Source organism: Poecilia latipinna, unplaced genomic scaffold, assembly GCF_001443285.1.
Source record: "Poecilia latipinna isolate Pla-1442-1.1 unplaced genomic scaffold, P_latipinna-1.0 Scaffold837, whole genome shotgun sequence".
NCBI lineage: Eukaryota > Metazoa > Chordata > Actinopteri > Cyprinodontiformes > Poeciliidae > Poecilia > Poecilia latipinna.
Genome location: NW_015113453.1, coordinates 192,919 through 214,959, shown reverse-complemented (window position 1 = coordinate 214,959; position 22,041 = coordinate 192,919). Strand labels below are relative to the sequence as shown.

At 38.7% G+C, this 22,041-nt stretch overlaps 1 protein-coding gene across 3 annotated transcripts; it reads right to left on the bottom strand.

The window, feature by feature from the left end:
- Window positions 1-5,249: 5,249 nt before the first annotated feature.
- LOC106956655 (flotillin-2a) lies at window positions 5,250-21,618 on the bottom strand. Of its 3 annotated transcripts, none has more exons than XM_015047634.1 (11): window positions 21,402-21,618; window positions 18,654-18,735; window positions 16,171-16,261; window positions 10,622-10,745; window positions 9,115-9,233; window positions 8,885-8,998; window positions 8,677-8,796; window positions 8,372-8,586; window positions 7,857-8,040; window positions 7,054-7,203; window positions 5,250-6,412 (listed from the first exon to the last, which is right to left on the bottom strand). In XM_015047634.1, the coding sequence occupies exons 1-11, from the start codon at window positions 21,448-21,450 to the stop codon at window positions 6,362-6,364; spliced, it is 1,299 nt and encodes a 432-aa protein (XP_014903120.1). In that variant the 5' UTR covers window positions 21,451-21,618; the 3' UTR covers window positions 5,250-6,361. The 3 variants fall into 3 exon arrangements, with proteins under 3 accessions (XP_014903120.1, XP_014903119.1, XP_014903121.1); XM_015047633.1 differs by lacking the exon at window positions 16,171-16,261 and adding an exon at window positions 15,707-15,797 and having other exon boundaries at window positions 21,402-21,617; XM_015047635.1 differs by lacking the exons at window positions 16,171-16,261; window positions 21,402-21,618 and having other exon boundaries at window positions 18,654-18,730.
- Window positions 21,619-22,041: the final 423 nt, after the last annotated feature.

The window sequence follows — 22,041 nt, the reverse complement described above, 5'->3', positions numbered from 1 at the left end:
CAGAAGAATCCCGACAGTCAGCCAAGACAACGTTCCTTCATAAAGCCACTGAGACCTTAATCTCCCCATGTGGAAAGAAATCTAACATTCAGCATCTCTGCACTCCGGATTTATGTGCAAAGCGTTCACTGTTTGGAATTTAATACCTCTATATATCAGCATATCTGGCGTTATCTGACTTATTAAAGCTGCTGTCTTTCTTTCTCTCTTTCTTTCTTTCTTTTTCTTTCCTCAGCCATGTTGCGGGGTGAGGAGGAACGCGTTCTCACCCTCGTCACGTTCGCTGCGTCAAATCACGGCTGAGCTGTGATGGAGTGCGTTTCCTGCTGCGTTTTCTCTTTAATCCCCTACAGTTTGTCCACGTGCGTTTAAAAATAAACCGTTTTTTCCCTAATTCTTCTTCTTTTTCTTCTTCCTTCTGGAGGAATCAAGTCGTCTGACTTGAAGGTTTTCAGCTCCGCTCCGCCAATAAACCGACAACAGGATTCAGGCTGGAGAAAGTTTTGTTGGAGCTGCTAGCTGAAACGGCTTCGGGGTGATTTAGCGGAACAGGGAGGGGGTTTTGTCCAGGTATACTGACTTTTCAAGCGGCACTGATGAATGCCCCCCTCCTCTGAAGCCGAGTCATTAATATGGAAATACCCTCCGTATTCTTAATGCGCTCCTCTAAGGTCAGTGTCATTTATCACACTTCCTCTCCTGTACGGTTGAGACAAAAATCCAGTAATTTACTCTGGTAATGATGTGTGTGTTCCTCAGAAAGGGCCCGGGTTAGGTGGGACGCGGTGGCTCCTGGTCAGGGTGTGTGTGTGTGTGTGTTGTCCCTCCTGCTGGGGCCGATAAACACACAGGCCGGATTATCTGGGTGGTTTCCGTGGCGTCCAGAAGCTTTATCTGCAGCAGAGAAGCCGCTGCTCTTTCTGCAAGACAGATAAGTTTTTGCTTGTCTGACTGTGATAATTAGAAGACACTTTCATTGAATGTTAAACTTTAAATATGTTAAATCCGAACTTTTAGTCACATGGACCAAAAATCAGCAAGTTAAAAAGACTTGAGGGCCACAAAAGATGTTTTTTCCACCAAAGGGTGTCAAACTAATTTTCATTTTTGGCCGTAGCAGATCATTAATATCCTCAAACGGCCGTTTGTGGTAGAAAATAATGATTAAAATCCACAAACAAACTGTTACAATATGAATAGATAGCTGTCTCTCCAATCGATAAGTACTTCTTAAAGTTTAATAACACTGAACTTCTTGTCTCATTGATGTAATTTGGCATTAAATACATAAAAGCTGCTTTGTTTTGATTGGTAAAATAATATATCAGTGTCAACGCACAATTGTTACCTTGAAGGTTATATTTATGTAGGCTTAGAAGCTAGTGGGCCTTATATTAAGCTATGGCAGGCCGGATTTGGCCCCCAGACCTTGAGTTTGACACACATGTACCGACTCAACATTAAACTAAGCAGGCATTAAACTAAGCATGCGTTTAGTTAATACTTTAACTAAACAAATCAAGTAGATTTGTTGTTGGAAAGAGAAGTCGTGATAGATGTAAAACATTCATTTCTGAGCAGTAACATCAGGGTTTAGGTCAGTCTTTCTTTGAAAACATTATTTAATTAAAAGTAGATTTGAATGCGGCAGTAATTACATTTGGTCTTCGGAAGAGAAAATGTAAAAAAAAAACAAAAAAAAACTGGGTTATTAATAGACAAATAGTTGAAGTTTATTGCCAAGAATGTTTTATTTTACTTAAGATGTGATAATTTAGTTGTAATCAAACTTCTGATGCAGCTGTCAGACATGTAAAACCAGCTTTTTGGTGCAAACCGTTTTCCCACACTCATATTGGATCTTTTTTTTTTTTTTTTAAATACAGACTAATTAAGAGTTTGGAGACACATCAACAGATCTCATTAACAAGCAGAGTAACGTCTGAACAGCAGCTGTACACAGGGCTGATGTCCCACGTCAGTTTGCTTCCACAAGATCAGGTTATTAACTTAAGGCCAGCTCATTACGGTTCTTACAGCAGATTAGAAAACGTCCTGCAAAGTAAGAAGATTTTTTTATTTATTTTTTTTGTGTTGAAAAATGAGCTTCTTATCAGCTGAGATAAGACCGAACAGAACTGCATACAACTAGCGAGGAGGACGGGACATTTTAATGCTGCTCTGAAGGGGAACTCTGGGTGTTTTCGATATTCATGAAACAAACGCAAACCGCTTATGTTTTACATCCCTGAGTTGGTTTAAAAAAAAGGTTCAGTTGAGTAAAACAAACTGTCAGAAAACAGAAATGTATTTTTTTTATTATTATTTCAAAAAGGGCTCATCCGAGTCAGCGGTTCCCAAGCGTTTCCTCTTCCCAAATTAATATTGTAAAACAGTATTTATTTCATATTTATTACAAAGACAGCATCAACAACCAACTTATTGTTTTTAATTATTTCCAAGTGTAGCTTTTTAATCTGCTGTAACGCTTATTACATAAATATGTTTTAACTGCCGTAATTTTTGTCAGCTTGGTTTGTGAGGATCTCAAAATAAATGTTGATTTACGACCAACAACTTTGATCTTTTTTGTCATTTGGCAGACAGAACAAATTGTCCTGCTTCTAAACTTTCAGAACTATTTCTAGCCTGCATACCGGATCAATAAGCTGAATAAAAAAATGTAATCTAAAAAAATAAAACATCCCAACAGTGGTTGGTTTGTGTCCTGTTTCTGACTCTTCTTGCATTTTGTACTTTTATGATCTTGTCATCATCCACCAGGATGAGATGTGAATATTTTTAATTTCTTTCACAGTTAAGAGCCGCTTACTGTGCATTGACAATAAAAGTATTGAAGAGTTAAGGTTTTAATCCATAATGATGCACACTCTGGTTGGTGGAGAAGCTCCTCAACAAACTGTTAATTTTACAGTTTGGTCAAAGTGAAGTTGAGGAACAGTTTACCAGATTTTCAGAACTTAGCTGCTTTATTCTCCTACCATGACACGACTGTTTTGGATTACATTACCTTAGCGGACAAAAAGTAACCAGATTTCCTTTTTTTCAGTGCTACAATTATCACAAGAATGGTCAATCATAAAACGGCATAATGCACCAACAAGATGACTCCTAACAAAGGTTTTGGTCAATCCTCAAAATGCTTGAGGATTGATATTAAGCATTATGTGAGTAAGTTCTTAAAGTATGTGTGTGTATATAGATATATATATATCTATATACTGCTCAAAAAAATAAAGGGAACATTTCACTTTAATTTTGTGTGTGGCTCCAAATCCAGGCCTCCATTGGTTAATAAATTTGATTTCCATTGATGATTTTTGTGTGATTTTGTTGTCAGCACATTCAACTTTGTACAGAACAAAGTATTCAATGAGAATATTTCATTCATTCAGATCTAGGATGTGTTATTTGAGTGTTCCCTTTATGTTTTTGAGCAGAAAAATATATATATATTTTATTTTTTCCTCATTTTCGGCTGATGCCACTTTGAGAAATACCAAGCTTGCGCTCAAATTCAATTTCAGTGTGGTCCAAGACTGACGGGGATCGTCTGAGCGCCACTCACATTAAAGTAAGAAGAACTGACAAAATAAGCCGTTTGGTGAGTTAACTTAAAAGGAAAAAACGCGCTTAGAAACTCTTCAAATAACAGACTACTGGTTCCATCCTACACTTCCGTCGGCTGGAAAAGTGTTAAAAAATATCCCTGCAGTGACCTCTACTGGCCTGAACTGGCTATGACGGCTCTGTTAGGTTCAAATAAATGCGCTATCCTGTGAAGGATCAATATTAGCTTTATTAGCCCATTTTCTAAATGATGCAATTCATTTTATTTACGTGCATAGGAGAAATTGAACACAGAGACGTACTGAAGGTGATATAACTTTATATTAGAGTGGCAACACAGAATAACATGAACACATGCTTAATCCTCCATGCTGCGTGGCTTCTCCTTACAGCCATCGGTACATGAGAAGCCATGAAATAAAACCGAATGAAAACATCAACAGAGAACAGACGTGTTCTAGACATAGATGAGAGTTAAGGCATAGGTCGAAAATGTGTTTTTGGTGGTTTTTATTTCTTTCTCAAATGCTACACCAAGTCACAAGAAGTTGCATCTGATTAGTCAAATGATTTTGCATTCTTTGGCACAAATATGATGGCCAAAACAACTGATGAGGTCAAAAGTTTCAAAATAAAAGCTTTTTATGTATATAGACTTATTTAATAACAATTCAGCTATATATTCAACTTCATTTTCATCTACAAGATTAGGCGAAAGCACATTTTTAACAAAAATCCTGTCACGTCTCTGAGGTGATAATCTGCACAGAGCTCGTTACTTTAACAAAGGCACTAAGGAAATCTAATTTCCTAAATTTAAACAAGTATCACAAAGAGGTTCTGTTTAGTGAAAATGTGCGTCATTGCTGCACAAAAGTTCAGAATTATGACAAATATAGGTGAGATTATAATACAGCTACGTATTTTTATTTATTTATTTTTTTATACAACCTTTAACATAAAAAGCGTGACTGTTAGAAACCTGTGAAACATAATGTGCCCGGAGAAAGAAGGGGGGAGAGCTGCCAATTATTTAATGTGCAGCCGAATGACATCAGAGTCTCTGAATGAATCTCACTGACGGGAAAGCGATCCGTTCTCCCCGACAGGTCGGAATGACTCACTTCCTGGGAGCAGCTGAAAGTAACGGCACTGGCCGACACAAACGACAGACGATAACGCGACAAGCTAGCAGACGAATGCGATTCCTGGATCTGTTCAGGCGTAAAAAAAACAACAACAAAAAACACATAGAGCATTTTAGAAAACAAAAACAAAAGAAAGGGTTTTAAAACTTCACAGAAAATACAAACGGGAAAAAAAATGAAAAATAAAACTCAGAGGCAAAATGTAAGAAAATGTTTATGGTCACGGACTCGGAAAGTCGTCGTTACGCTCCTTACAAAGTGGTTTATCAGCTGTTTACTAAGAAATAAAAATAAACGACAATAATAAAAGGCAGGCCAAACATTCACAGTATGCTGGACAACACAGATGATTACAAAGTTTTAGATTTCTGACATTATGTAACAACTACAAGCAACCCTCCCTTTCTGTATCAGTCAACCCTTCAGGAAAAAAAAGGAAAAAAAAAAAAATCAACCTGACTAATAATTTTTACGGTATTAAAACCAGAAAATTATATCACAATCGCTATGGTCTGACATAATAATAAGAACGGGATTGGAGGTGATTCATATTCCGTTTCTTCATACCAAAACTTTTTCTCTAGAATTCATAGTTACGGGTCCAGCTGCTCAAACTCAGTCATTCATCGGATCCACCAATCAAAAGAGCAACAAAGCACAGATGTCATGTGAAGCGTTGCCAAATTGATCACATGCTTGTTTTCCAACTCGTGTCATTTAATTTCTGCTTTGTCAGCGTGGATGGAAGAGGACGCGCGCGGGGTTCACGATGTGATTACTCATGATGTGAACGCCGCTTCAAAGGGGGGGGCGGACAAGGAAGACGAGCAGAGAGGAGAAATAAAACATCAGCCTAACGTTTTGAGGTAATAGAAAAGGTTTCGACAGCCCCAGCTGAGATCCAGGGTCTCCTTTAAGGCTATGTATGGCTTTCTTCTCGCTTCGCAGGTACAAATGTGTTCAAACGAGTGATAAAAGTGAAAGAAAAAAACAAACAAACACCAGATTTACTGTAGCCATGTTTGACAGGCATAAATCCAAATTAGTGCATGAAGGTTTGAACAGGCACTGGACATCGGAAACAGACGGGCAACATGATAAACTGCAGTGAGGATCATCGTACAGCTGATTCAGAAATCCACCTCTTACAGCTACACTCAGAGGAAGAGATCAGTCAGAGTTAGGAACTCATCTGTAACGACAGACAGGAAGAGGCAGCAGCTGCGTCACTGCACAGCTTCCAGAGGTGGAACAGCGGCTCAACGCCCGACTTGGAAAGTCTTTGACTCCAGCAGGAATCTGCCCCTAATCTGGACTGGAATACACAATACATCTCTGGATCTTTAAGCAACACACTCTGCTCTGTTTTGGATACCATGTAGAAGTGAATAAACAGTAGCATCTTAGCTAAGGAGGATAAGGACGAACTGAAACCAAGCTAAGATACAGCTTGATGCGAATATTTCTTTTTCCTATACAAAACTAAAATTCGCTTAGAAATAGTCTGAAAACAAAAAAAAACCTCTTGGTCGGTGTCAAGTGTTTCTGGTTGAAGGCAGTTGCAACGAGGGATTATCTGACTGAGAAGCCTCTTCATGCTTGAGGCCTTATTGTCTCATACATCACACAGCCGCTTGGCATTGTGGGCCGGTCATCTTCTGGAGCAGAGGGATCTGTGGGATCAGAAGGATTAATGCAATAAATATGGAGGGTGGAAATGGATCTTCTTCCATCATTCACGTTTTCCCACAGTAAAAATCAAGAACGTTTCAAGGTAAGTTTGCAAACTTTTTCCAGCACTGCACTTTGGAGATAAAAACCAGACAAATTAACAATTCCCTATTATTCAATATAATTCAGTACTGTTATTAACAATGTCTTATTAATGTGAATTGTGTTCTACAGTCTAGGTAAACAAAGACTTTGAAATGTCTCTCTCACACACAGCTGACTGGTCCGAGAACAACATTTAACAAACATTCCTCAACTATAAACTATTATTTCTATCACACAGATCAATAACTGAAATCAAGCACTTTCCAAACCTGTAATGTAAACATTTACCTGTTCAAGATTCATAGGCTAGAAAGAAATATTCTGAATGATGCTCAGGGTGATTTTGAATAAGAAAACAGAAATCAGATCAATCTGATCAAATACAAAAATAAACAAATCTGAGTTTGAAAATGGGTCACAAACCTGTATGGTTTTAGCTCGTAATGGAACATCTTTCAGTAAGAAAAAAGGTAAATAAATGACTAATCATTGAGACAGACGTTGAGTTAAGGCGTGTGAGCTCTCATGGATGACTCACCTTGGTCAGATCTACCCCGGTGAGGGCGTTGATGGAGACGGGGAGTTCAGCTAGAAGTCGATTCACCTCTCCGGTCACGCGGCTGCCTTCGCCACTCAGGATGACGATCTCGCTGGTTTTGGCCAGAGGAGCAGCCACCTTACTGGTGATCTGCAAAACACACAAGAAAAACATTAAAGCTTCAAGCACTGGCCTAGCGTCCACTGGATGGTGACTGAATCAGAAGGATCCGTTTGAATGGAACAGAAACAGCAACATGTTCCACTCCAAGTTAACAGGAAATGCATTCATTCAGTTACTGATTATTCTGGAGATTATGTTTTGGATTAACTGATTAATGCCATGTGAGAGCTGGCATAGTTTGGAATAGAGTTTAATTGCAGACAAAGGCCTTCTTAACCTAAACTTCAAAATGTGTAAAATCTTTGGACAGTTTTAGCTTAATTACTGCTTGTAGTATGTTGTTCTTCAGGAAAAGGCCTTTTTTGAGTCTGTCTGCTCCAGTTAACGATTAATCAATTTCTCCCAAATTCTATTGATTACGATTAATCGCTTCATCTCTACATTAAATGTTAGTTTACAAAGCAATCTGTTCATGCAACATGGAACTGATTGGAGTTCAGATTTAATGCCACATTAGCAGAAATGGCTACGTTACATGAACAAAACATACTAAATAACAGATTGAAATAAATATAATTTACAAGTCGACTTTCTGCAGTGACCAAAGAACACATGAACAGAAATGTGGTGAGGGTTAAGACGGACTGAAACCCAGATGTAAATAAGCGTGTAGCGCGGACCTTAGGTAGAGCGTCCAGCACCAGCGCCGTCTTGGCAGCTTCTCCGTACTGCTGGTAGGCTTCAGCCTTCAGCCTCATCTTCTCAGCCTCTGCTTTGCCCACAGCTTCAATAGAAGCTGCTTCAGCCTCACCAATGCAGCGGATCTTCTCAGCTTCCGCCTGCGCCGTCAGCACCCTCTTTATCCTGCGATGAGACACCAGAAGCAGAAATGGGTCACGAGGGACTTGGCAGCCTTCTGCCGTATGCCAAACAACCTCTGTACATGCAACCAAATATAACTGTGTCAGTACAAATGAGTATGTTAGTGTTTCGAGGGAGGCTCCAGTTAGTTTACGTGTACAAAGATATTTTCACTAGAAACTGGTGTAGATTAGCCTAGATTAAGCAAAGACAACTTTAAACACAGTCAGAAAAGCAAAAATGATTGTTTCACATCATATAAAATTTGTTTTTTATATGATAAAAAAAATTATTCCATTAATTTCCAGACTGTGTAAAACCAACTGAATCGTACTTCTGTCCCTCGGCCAGCTGTTGCATCTTGTAGGCTTCGGCCTCTGCAGGTCTCCTCACGGTTGCAATGAGCTCCTTTTCGGTTCGATCGATCTCCTTCTCCTCGATGGTGATCTGCTTCTTCCTCTGCACCACCTCGATCTCGATCTCCTCCAGACGGATCTTCTGCTGCTCCTTGGCCGCCTGCAGCTCATACGCCAGCTGAGCCTCTGCTTTCTGCAAGGAATAATCTTTTTTTATTTGGAACTACATCTAGAATTTCACTTGTCTGTTTTTGAATTTTGCAGAATGTGTCGAACTGGATACCTTTGTGTTCACTTCCTGGTTGAAGGAGGCTTTCTGCATCTCCAGCTCTCGTTTGGAGTCGGCCATCTTTGTGTCTGCGACGAACTTGACGTCCATCATTTGTTTCTTACACTCGGCTTCCTGAAAGCAAAAGAAGAAAAATTAAAAACGGCTAAATTAAGACGATTAGCGGATGGGAAACGCATCTTCTTCTTGAAGCTCATCTTACCCTGATGCCTGCATCCCTCTCTGCCTCCGCCACACCGATGTCTGCGTCCCTCTGCACTGCAGCCGTCTGCGTTTTCCCCAGGGAGCTCAGGTATTCCACTTTATCGTAAACATCCTGTCAGCAGGGAAAATTAACACAGGCGTGCAAAACAGCAAGTGGTGAAAATATTCTATGGGTATGGCAAGTAGAATTAAATCTCAACAAAACCAAACAATAAACCTGCTGCACACCTTGATGGTGAAGCTGAGGATCTCGATGCCCATTCGGCCGACATCGGGAGCAGCCACCTCCCTCACCAGAGACGCAAACTTGTCTCTGTCCTGGTAAATCTGTTCAACTGTGAGGGTACCTGAAGATTAAAGGGATCGTTAACGTCCTTAAACTTAAAACAAGCTGTAAGTTAGTTTTAATTACTTCAATTGTACTATATTTGCGCTAGAAACTAAATCAGAAAACATGTTCTGGCAGCAAAAACTGATCCTAGATTTAATGTATTTCTTTGTATCTTATTGCCTCTACAGTTTTGTTTTGGTTTTACTGTGAAGCACTTTGTGACTGCTGTCTGAGAAAGGTGCTATTTAAATCAAATGTACTTACTTACTATCCACCCTTTTACTAGGACACTTAACCATCTACACTAGAAAATAGATTATTTCAAGGTAGTAATAAACTGAATGATAATCTAAAATGCTGAGGAATTTTAAAATATTGTTCCTTCACTTTAACTTAAATGTGATAACTGGCTGGAATCCCCTTTGTTGAGAGTCTCAATCAGAGAATCCTCCATTTATCTCCTTTATCTACTACAGGTAAGCTACTTACAGCCAATAACTCCTGCACAGAACCAAATTTCAAAACTCCAAACTATTCCATTAGCAAAAAATATGACCAAAGATTGTTTTTCTTACTGAGCTGCAGAGCCGCTGAAGGTATTGAGTTTATACATAGAGAAAATGTCAGTGATTATTGCCATCTTTCTACGTTTTTGCATAAACTCTATAGGCTCTACGATGCTTTATAAATTAATTTCTACATTTTAACCACATGGATCCAAACAAAATAGAAAACAATTGACGATCCCAAAGATTTGGAAATTGTCTGTTTTTCAAAAGTCCAAAGTCGTTTTAATGTTTCGGCTCTTTAATGATATGCAGATTTCATTAAAAGAATGTTTATTGTTGAGCAGGTAAAACAAACAAAAAATACTACTAATAAAAAAAAAAATCAAAGTAATTTTTGCTTTTTTAAATTTGAATTTTGTGTCCAGATCAAAACCTAAAGGAGATTTTGTGACAGCAATCCATCAGATATTTTTGTCTTTTAATGCGATACATTGATTAACACACTCCCCAAAAAGTCCTGCAGTCTTTCCTCTGCCTACATCCCCCAGAATGCTGTGTAGTTCTGTGTCGGCCTTCAATGAAATGATTGAATATTGTGTCAGACAATATATCTTATCATTACTATTACTACACTGATATTAATGATGTATCCATCTTCAGCCCTAAAGTACACTGCACATTTTTAATATGTATTTATTTAAAAGAAACATTTTGAAAACCACAAATCCCATTCCATCCATTTCAGAGATAATCATGATTTTGTGCTAGCTTATTGCATAAAGTCCAGATAAGACACCATCCAGTTTGTGTTTTAAACAGGACTAAACATGAAGCGGTTCAGACACCGTCAGCAACAAAACAGAAAACAGCCGTCTCAGCTTCAGGAAGTACCCACCAAGGATGGCGCGCAGGTGACCCTCCAGGGTCTGCAGGATGACGCTCTTGATCTCCATCACGGTCTTTCCCAGGAACTGTTCACAGGCGAAACCCAGCAGTTCGTTTTCCGTCATCACCTTCACCTAGTGCCAGCACGAACACAGATTGTCAGCTGAACACACACATCCGCAAACCCAGGAGCGAGCGGCATGCATGAAACCGTGTTAGCTTTTCTGCTGTCTGTGGGCAAACACACACCGTCCTTCCATATTCACTTTCACATCATCACTGGGGTATTAAAAACAGGTGACTGAACGCAGTGAATCATCACAGAAAAAGTGGTAAAACTGGTGACATTATTCACTTCAGTGACATGAATGCATAAATGGTGAGTTTTTGAAAGAAATGTTTAACTTTTTACAACTGACAGCAGGCTGCAAAATATCATTCCTCCACATCGAAATGGGTTTGTTCAAAACTATTTTCACATGAAACCCCAAAGTTAATGCATTTTTGGTATATGTAAAACCAAACTGCATGGCCAGACTTTGTCCTTGTGACTTTCTCAATCATAATCCAACTCATTTTTAAATTACAAGCACTTTATAATAAAAATATCATATGTAAAGCTACATTTTACTCCAAATCTACTTATCTAATCAATAAAGACAAGCAGATATTTGATTTAAAATGTCACTTAAATAGGGCTTATTTAATTTTACCTTTGAGTAATAACTGCAGTCTGGCCACAAAGCTGCAAACAATGTAAATCATTTAAAAGTCAACTAATAAAAAACTGCATTTAACCTGAGATTTACAAAATGAAGGCATTTAAAGGTCATCAAAAAAGTGCTAAGAAGATTTAGCCTGATAATGTAGTCCACAGGAGCTGAAACGGTATAAAAGACAGTGAGCTGGGTCCTTAGGCGAGAGGTCTGCACATGGTTTTGCTTTACGACATGCACTCCACTCCAGAAACGAGGGAAACACAAAGTGAGGAAAGATGGTCGTCATTCCGAGGAAACCGTCTGCGAACAGAGGAGGCCGCAAGCCAACCACATCAACACATACATGCCGGCGCAAACAGACAGCAGGGGGAGCTGTGCCACGACTCGGGCTTACACAAGGACCTGTGAGGGGTGATGGCGGTAGAAACCCTCCTATCTGTTATGCAACACCATCTTTTTGTTCCTCCAACTTATTAAAAAACTGACATATTACTAGGTGCCCAAACTTAAAAATGAACTTCAAAACTGATTTGGGTTATAGGTGAAAATGTCCAATGAGATGAATATTTGAATAAAATACATCTGTAATAAAATAAAAAAGAGAAATCTCAACATGAACGTTATGTTCTGGTTTTATTTGAAAAGCTTCTACTGAGAGCCACTCCTCAAGTCCAGACATGTTTAGCTGTGGAGGAACATATGACTTGTTACCATGGAAAAGGCCACAATGGCTCTGGATTAGGTTGGGCCAATCAGATGATGCCCAGGATGAGCTTCTGGGTTAAACCGTGAGAGTGAGAGGAGTTGTTTAGCAGCAGACAGTGGGGTCATTGTCAGTTACAAGTAGGGAAACTGAGACGGGAACCGTGTCATAACTCTGGCTAAAAAAAGAGAACTAATAATCCCACTCTGTCATGCAGACGGGAAGCAGGAAAATGAAACAAAGAAGGATATGATTTGGAGAAAAACAGTGTTTCACAATTTTAAAGAGAAAATCCAATAGAATCCCTTGGGAAGCTGACAGTTTTGCTTCTGGAACAAAGTTGATCTTTTAATCTGTTTCTAAAGTCAGAAATCTAGCACAACAGAGTGGCTATAAAGAACATTTTAGTACGAATTCAGTTACACATTAACGTAATATATCCTGTTTTAAACAATGCAGTGGTGGGTTTCTTCCTGTTTGGCCACGTGGTTTATTTTGACCATATTGGACTAAAGAGAGGCTCTTAGAACATCTCAAAAACATGTCTTTAGTGATGTCACGACATGGATTACAGGCTCTTGGAAAAAGGAAATTTGATCCTAAACAGAAGCAGTTAAACTGGTTCCTCACAAGCTCAGACACTAAAGACAGGGTTTACCTTTAGATAGTCAATAGTACATCTGTCGCCACTGGGATCTGGATGGATTTTAATTTTTTTTTTTACAACACACAAAGATAAGGGTGTGCCCACCGCATTGCTGAATCTGTCACAGCATGAACTTAAAAAGATAGTGGATTTTGACTTTGTTTACAAAAAGAAACATACTTTGGCACTGAAGAAGTCCGGGCTGACGCTGCTTCAAACAAAGTGTGAATGACCTGAGAGTCTAACATGAAGACTCAACACAAACTGAATTACAATCCAATATAGTTTAGCGTCTTTATTGCTTTCTGAGCTCTGACTGGTTCGTGCTTTAGACTGACCGTGATTTTCCACTACATGGTATGGTTCGACTGTGTTCATAGATCAACATGACAATGATTTCCTGCTTTGCTTCTCACAGTATCCTCTTGTTGTTGGCAGGATAAGCTGTTTATTCTCTCAGTGTGCTCAAGGCTTTTTTTTGAGAAAACACACACTTCCCTGAATGTGAGAACATTTCACATTCAGGGAATGTGCATTTTAAAAATAAGAATCGCAAAGGGGTAGGACGTAGTTACCGAACTTAATCACCTTGTGAAAAAGCCACAGAAAAGGATTTGAATAACACTTATTATTGCATGACTTTATGCATTAAAAAAGATATAAGAAAAAAAGTATTATGTTTGTATCGATGGGGTTTCAATCAAGACATTTTTAAAGGACTAACAGCTGATACTCTTCAGTTGCACTCCCACAAATATATACAGTTAATTTTTGCACATTGAACTGATGTAATTTTTTTATTTTCACCCTTTACAATGATGTTCATAGTGCAATAGAGACTATCCCTGCTGCTGCAGCGTCATGTGACATTCTCTACATGTTACACCCACACGGATGTAGAAAGGAACGCTCTGCAAAAAGCATCTAAAACATCATTTCACTTTATGATGTACAAAGCAAGGTGCTACATTTGTAAGAAAGGAGAAAATGTTTCCTGAAAGCTTTCTCCAGACATAATGAACTGGAATTGAGTCAAAATTTTACGAGCAGAATTATCAAACATTGCTCAAGAGGAAAAAATGCTAGCAGCATTAGCTCAGCATTTCGGCTAACTGCCTTTGATCAACAGCAGCTGTATGTGTCTAATTAGAAACAAAAGAAACTCCCTTTGACAGATAATGCCTGTCGCTACCAAGAAAAACAGAGACTGCAGCACTGAGGACGTCACAGGCGAGTAAATTAAGAACATCATCACAGTGCTAACATGGACCACTTAAGGGTGATAAAGTGAAGCATTATCTTACTGCACTTTAGACCCACTGAGTTTTTAAATGCATTTTAGGAGGTATCGGATTTAATCTCTGTACTGTAAAAAGATTCTGATTGGGGCACGCCTGGACAGTATAAGTGGATTCCTGGCAGGTTTTGTCAGCTAAAATAATAAAAATGGAAGGAAAATAAAAGCTTTTAAAGCCTCACAGTTGGTTTTCAGCAGTATACATATAGATTTGAGGGCCGGTCTCCTGCAACTCTTAGATGCATCTCTACTTCAACACACCTGAGTCAAATAATGAGGTCATTAGGAGGACTCTGGAGAACCTGACTGCACTGAGGAGGTGATGCAGCTGTTGGAGTCAAGTGTGTTGGACCAGGGAGACATTAAGAGCTGCAGGACACCGGCCCTCGAGGACCAGGATTGCCCACCCCTGGATTAGAGGCAAATAAAACGGCAGATTTGGCAAAACGCTTTGGGGCAGTGGTCCCCAAAGTTAGTCCTGGAGGGCCGGCATACTGCATGTTTTAGTTTTCTCCCTGGTTTAAATGATGGCTCGTTAGAGGGCCTAAGAAGAACATTGACATGATGAAAAGGTTGTTACTTCTACCAGGGAGAGAACTAAAGCGTGCAGGATGCCGGCCCTCCAGGACCGACTTTGGGGACCACTGCTTTGGGGGTTTTGTGGTGGTGCAGGAGTTAAGCACAATCCACATTAGGAGGCCTTAGTCCTTGACGTGGCCGGCGCAGGTTCGAATCCCGGCCGGGTGACCTGAGCCACATGTCCTTCCTCTCTCTCTCTTTACCTACCTTCTTGTGTTAGCACTTTCTAATAAAGGCCACTAGAGCCCCAAAATTTTTATTTATTTTTAACTAAAAATACAGATTTGGCAAAATGCGGTTGGAATTTTAAAAATTCAGGTAGGTAAGAGGTAAGAGTTGTTTGAAGTTCTAGATCTGGACACTGAACTACTGACGACTTATTTCACCACCTTTGTCTTGATGCATTTCATAGCGATGCCCAACAGCCACCGCCACCACATTGCTAAAGAGGAATAATTCAACCGGCAGATGAATTGTACTGAAAGCTGTTAAATGGAAAGATAAAAATGGAATAGCAGCATAGAAATGATAAAATGAAAAAAGGGGTAAATTTTGAGTAAATATAGCATTAGTTTTGCTTTATGTTAGTTTGGATTCACCCTATTTCAAGCTAAAATAGTTGACACCGTACCATGTAATGGAAAACTGGCTCATGGCCATACACTCTAGTCAGAAAAATGCTTTTCCTTTGGATCCAAGTTGGGGTGAAAGAAACTTACTAAAACTGTGTCTCAGTTTTCTTGCGGCAGCTTATTGATGCAAAGCGTATCACTACCAGATGGTAGAAGAAAAGCATTGAGAATAAAGGAAAAGAAACAAAAATCTGCTGCCTATGTAAGCTTTAAAGTGTTGGATATTTTCACTATGGATCATTTACCTTTGAATAAAACATTACAGCCCTGAAACGAACAAAAAAAAAAAACACAACACTGTCTCCAGCTAATCAGGGGATTTCAGCTCGATGCATTCTGTTTTAGGATGATATAAAATCATGCAAACAATTTAGCCCAAAGTCTGAGTGAATCTTGAAATGTGTACATAAAACTCCTGGTCTGCTTAGATTTCTGGCTCTTCTAACAAAGAAAGGAAGGTATGGGTAGAGGGATTAGTGGAGCCTGATCTGGCATTCCCAGAGAAGTGTGATGATTTACCTGAGCCACCCCAGTGACAGTTATAGCTACACCCTCCGCTGTCTCTACATCCTCACACTTGGGCTGCAGGGTCATAATCTCAAGCGTTATCCTGTGAAGAATGTGGAAAAATATCAAATAAAAATCGACATGTACGCAGGGAGAGGAAATGAACGGAAGGGACAGATAACACACACAAAAAAAGAAAAAAAAAGAAAAAACAGAACAAAAGTGAAACCATTCACCCAAGGACTCCAGATCACCAGCAGCAGAGCAACAAGACACTTAATCCAGAATTCAGACTCCTTCGAATTCTGATGTAATTCAGGATTACGTATGAGGAAATGCAGCACAACTTTCTTTGGCATTGAACTCCTCAGATCCCCCCATTTGCAGCCAATCAGAGATATTATTGGTTAGTTTGTTAGTGGCACCATTCTCCTTTGCCTGTCTTTGGCCTTTCTGGGCCTTTTCAAGTGCGTTACCTGAGCCACCCCTGTCACAGCCAGGGGAACACCCTCCGAGGTTTCGATATTCTCACAGCGACAGAGGATGGTCATAATCTCCAGAGACATTCTATGCAGGCAGGCAGGCAGGCAGCGGGAATAGCATAGGCAAAACAGTAAGTTGGACAACAGTTGTTAGGAACGTCAATAACCATCGACAAGTAGAGGAGGGAAGGGAGACGGGGACAAACACACTGCACAACTTTGCCTTTTTCTTACCAGATTTCATTCTGATAATTAAGAAAAAGAGAGCATCACGAATTAATAATCCAATTTAATATTTCTAGCTGATCCTATTTTGATTGGATTTTTTGTTTAAAGTGTCAGAGCTGGAAATAAAAGCCTGTTAGCAGCTCCACCTACAAGTGCTTTCCAGAACAGCTGGATCAATGAGTCAAATCCTTGAGCATTAAGATAATTGCTGCATCTAAACAGGAAGTCAGGCTCCCACTGCTGTAGAATGCCGTCTATGTTGCATGGTACACACAGGATGCACATTAAAATAAAACAGAAGCTGAAGTAGACAGTGAAGAATCTCTGGGACTGCTTAAATTTCAATGGTGCATCATTGTTTAGGTTTGGTCTATGCTCAGGTTTCCTAGCAACCACAGACGAAAAGCAGCACTTATTGTGAAACGAGTGACTTCAGGTTTTAATGCTGAGACAGGCTGATGAAAAACAAAGCAAAGCATGTTAGATAAGCACAAACAAAGGGGGGAGGCAAACTAATTATAAAACCATTTACAACTGGGAACTCCAGAAACATGGAAGATGGAGTCACTTTCATTTTAGATCATTTTTCAATAGCAAATAAAAGTTTGTTTTTTTATATGTAAAAGTAAACTAAGAGTTTGTCTTTCCAGTGGAGCTGCACTTAAAGGAATAAGATGTTGAGCTGCTCTTTTTACATATATGAAAAACTCTGGATTTTATGACAGATGTTATTTGTCTTCATTTGTAAGACCGATTGATTTCTCTAGCGATTCGTTTTCATTACGTAATTATTTTATCAGTGTAAAAGTCAATTACTGATAACATGTAGTTTGTTAAACTAAAAGCTGGTAGCTAGCCACATAGGTGCATACAATTAAAGAGACACTCAATTAATGAAGCAGGTCTAAAATGCAAAATTAATCTAAAATTTAGCATTTTAAAATTTAGATTTTAGATTAATTCTGATTAATCTAAAATTAATCTGAAATTTAGCATTTTAGATTAATTTTGGGGAACAAGAATTATAATTCTGATAACCACTTATGCTGTTATGACCCCTGATAAAAAAAAAAAAACACTCTCAGTGACATTCTGCTGGAAAATAATAGTCAATCAAACTATGGCTACATTTCATGGGAATCTTTAAAGAGATTAGAATTTTTTATTTGTTTTTAAACATCTCAAGGCAGGCGGCTTTCTTTTCCAGCGGAAAAACTCAAGTAGAAAATGACTAAAACTGAAAAAGTACAAGCTCACAAACTGGTTAAATATCAGAGATTCCTCTAAAGTCAGCAAATGTTACTAACATCTGTTACAGTTTAGCAATTAAATCAGCCGGTTTTTATATAAAACAAAATCATGGCAAACACAGTGCAGAAAAAGATCTGCTTAATCAAACCAGCAGTTTACTTCATATAATAACCAAACCTTCATAAATAAATAAAAATGCAGAGTAGTTAATCCAAATTGTGTACTTGCCAACTCCACTGCAGGCTTTTTTTTTTTTCTTAAGAACGTTGTTAACAGGAACTACAAGTTCATAACCCACAACGGCAGCAGTAGATTCATCCTCCCAATCTGCTGCATAACCACACTTGGCTTTACTCTGAGTTTATGCAAATTTAGAAAAATGGAAATAAAAACAGTCACTGACCGTGCGGTCACTCCCATTCATGTGCAAAGAACACATGAATGAGAGAGAAGAGAGAAGAAATCCAGTTATTGGAAAACAATTGTGTAATCATATAATCAAATATTTATGTTAATAAAAAGAAAATGTCATTTAGTAACATTTGTAGCACATCATCATAAACCAATACTAAATCAAAATCCATTTGATATTAAACCTTATTTTTAGATATGATGAAAAAATCTGATTTTACAAGACAAATGGTGGTCGTTTTAATAAAACTACTTCTCCCAGACATTTATATAAACTAAGTTTCATATTAACATGACTGAAAGTTGTTTGGATACTTCTTTTTTGTTGACACTAGTAATAAATAGACAAAAGAAATGTTTGCTTAGAGTGACTCAGTCCTGAGCTTTAAATCCTGATTAAAGTACAGTGTATTTTTACAGCTGTGCTAAAAAGGATTTCATCATTGAAACCCAACAAGCCGGTTAATACAGTTACTCCTCGTCATTTATCTCTGACGTGGGCAGTTTTGTCGACCAGCAGGCATCCTGCTCTCACAACACAATTAGGAAATGTGTCTCTGTTACGGCCACAGCAGACAGGTTCTTACCTCTGGATGTCAGAGATGAGCCACCAGGCCCAAGCCCAGCCCCCCACGACATACGTCTTCTGATCCGAACCACAGCAGCCACCTTCCAGAACACATTGAGCAGGAGTCACATGGTTGTCATCATGTAAAATATCCAAATACTTATATCAGCTGGTAGGTTCTCTCTTTTTTTTTTTTTTTTTTTGAGACGGCTACTTCAAAACGATCAAAATCGAAAATCCAGAAGAACATTTTTAATCCAGAAATAATCATTTGTGCTTTTGAAAGAAAACCAAACAAAATCAATCAATGATTTTTTTCTTTTTCCTTTTACTGGAATCAGTTAGCTACTCAAGAGGATGTTTGTGTGCATCCTCTTGAAGCGCGAGAAGAGCGTCTCGCGCTTCATTATTTGTTTCACCCACAGACCCCACAAGTTCACAAAAGGTAACTACGTTGCCTTTGCTTTTCATCTCGACTGATGATATGAGGTTGCACTAGTAGAGCCTGCAAAAGTCTTGCACCTTGTGGTTTTTTGACGAACATTCCCACGATTGCCTGAGCTTGTAGACTAGGCGCTAAATCAAGATAACATTGACAATAACTGTGGAATCTTTCAAGTTGGGAAATGTACCAATAGCAAAACAGGTCATGGCCTTTCAGACTGATTTAATCTGGACTCTTTAGTGCGACATTCCCAGCTGTCACATGTTAAGTGGCAGGCAAAGGAAAGAGAGATCTATATTTACAGTCTCAAAAAACACGACCTAACAACTGATAATTGCAGGGCCTACTGACCCAGCCATCTTCAGCTGTCTCTCAATGACATTTCATGTCTCAAGGAGAAGTGTCACTGTAAGATAAAGGGTCATTTCCAAAAATCTGAACTTTCCAGGCAATTCAGAAATTGAAACCAGCTGTCGTCTTAAACATGCAAGGACACTCTCTTTGACCTTAAATTTTAAGTGTAATGCCAACTGGTCAGGTCATCTATAGAAACACATGGGCTACATACCGATTTAGACAGCAGCATAGCTGAAATTCCTAAATGCACTCATTCCACAGACAGGAGAAGGGAGGGTTCCTGGTTAATAACGTGGAATGTACAGTGTGACTGACATCACACATATGATATTAAACCACACATCCTCTTCTTTCAAGAAGTTAGAAATATTTTTATTTTCTAAATCAACTGGTCCTGGTTTCAAATGCAGAGCTTATGCTGTAACTCAGCTCTGGTCTTAAGCTCCAATGTTTCATGCCGCTCATAAATGTTTTGTTTTCACAATGAAGCTGAAGTGAGTGAGTGAGGAAAGAGGCCCTTACAGATTCAGTTAAAGGGGAAGGAAATCTGTGGAACAAGCCCAAATTACAGTTTCAACAAACCGTGGATCTGCCACAAGTGTGAAAAAACACAGAGGTTTTAAAATATTCGTTTTAAAGATCACAAACTCCCCGATACTGTTGGTGTCTATACCGTAACGGTACAATTTTGCTATGAACAATTTTCTTTTTTACATACGTGAATCTAAGACAAGCGCAAGGCAGACTTTAAATTACAGGGTTACCAAACTATTGGTCAATTTTTCCACAATACAGAAAACATTTGTTTTCCAATTTACTGAATGCATCAAAACTAAAAGCTCTCTCTATTTCAAGTCTATAAAAAGGGTCAACCGCCAGCATGCACTTTAATACATGTTTATAAGGATAACAAATTAGACAAAAATGCAATTCCTTCAAAATTACTACATTTTCACTTAAATACTGTATTATAGTCCTTATGGGGGGGGGGAAAACTAATCAATCAAAATCACTAATCAATCAAAATCAGAATTGGTAGTTGAGATCAATTAGAAAAGTGCATATTGGTGGATATCTTTGTCTGATTGGTGCACATATTTGTGACATTTTGTTCAGAACAAGTTTTGTGCTTGACTTCAATATTGTCATGAGCATTTGTGAACATGATGCACACATATTTTTCTCTCTATATGAGCCCAAAGTCAGGGGTTTAAGAAACATGAGATCTGCAGACCAGACAGTCAGTGCAGTGCGGTGTATGTATCCGCCCTGCTAATTTAATTACCTCTGTTTCTTCAGGAGAGCACCACCATATTTCACCAGTGTTCATTAGAAAACATACAATTATGCTCAACATTTATTGCTCTTAAGTCTACTTTTCTGTATACATAGCGTATTAATAAAATAGCTGCCTTTTTTTCTTACCAAAGTATCCCTTTCTAAAAGTTAATAATATAAAGGAAAATGGCTGCAACCAAAAATTAGTAAATCTACGAGTCATATACTGTAGGGATGTAATATAGATAAACATGGTGGTAAAATCAGGACTTTTTAAACATCTTGAACAGACCAGACTGCATAAAAACAAAGCGGGAATATTGCTATGGGAACATACTGTACATATGCGAAAATATGGCGGATATGATCATTCTATTCACAAAATAATTATAAATTACATCCAAATCATCATGAGAAAATTAAACCTGCCATTTCTCCTTTAGAGGGAACTGAGGAGAATCTGTCGACTTAAAATAAACCGAAGATAGTAATTTGTTGTCATATACTTTATAATACTCGGCATATTTTCCCAACAGAAACGCACGCATTAGTTTCTGGTTAAAAATATATAAATAATTTAACTGCTAAGCTTCGATATTATTTCATAGTTTCTCGTAAGAAGTGTTTTAACGACAGAGTGACGCTCCAGGCAGGAAAAACACGGCGTCACAGAAACGTTCACGTTACCTGAAACAACGAGGGCCTCGTTCGGTCCAACGGTGTGGCAATTTCCCATTTTTATCGACACAAAAAACGTGAATCCACACCGGCTTAAAACATACAAAAAGCAAATATTTTTGTTTCTAAACTTCCCTTGGTCGCTTTAAGCGCAACCCTCTTCACGCCCCTACCGTAAATTACAGGAAGAGGGTTTTTTCCCTTTTTTTTTACTTTTTTTTTTTTTTTTTTTCCAAAATGGAGACCGGAGGATACATCTTTCAACACGGAAACACAGTACTTCCGCTACGTACTTTCAAAATAAAAGCATTCTATGTAGCGCTCGTGTGAGGTAGCTTATTCTGAACACCTCAACGTTGTGTGTTTTGTTTGGTTTCGCTGCAACTTGACTGACTGAAACAGCTACCACTCCCCCCCCTTTTCTCCCTCAGCCCCCACCCAGGATTACTGGACAGACCAATGTAGGCGTGGGAGTGTAAATATCCGCACAAGGAATTCTAAACAGGATCCCTGTAAATTTACAAGAGGGGGCTTGTGTTCATGAGTTCTCACATGATACATGTGTCATCCAACATCGATTGTTTAAACAGAGGAGGAAGGGGCTGCTACAGATGAAACTGAAATATGACAATCTAACAAATGTTGTGGA

Excerpts from the sequence above, each read along its gene's own strand:
- LOC106956655 (XM_015047634.1), bottom strand. The coding sequence starts at position 21,450 with ATGGGAAATTGCCACACCGTTGGACCGAACGAGGCCCTCGTTGTTTCA. Across the intron at positions 8,999-9,114 it reads TCCTCAGCTTCACCATCAAG|GATGTTTACGATAAAGTGGA; the intron begins GTGTGCAGCAGG and ends CCCTGCTGACAG. Across the intron at positions 8,587-8,676 it reads ACCAGGAAGTGAACACAAAG|AAAGCAGAGGCTCAGCTGGC; the intron begins GTATCCAGTTCG and ends TATTCCTTGCAG.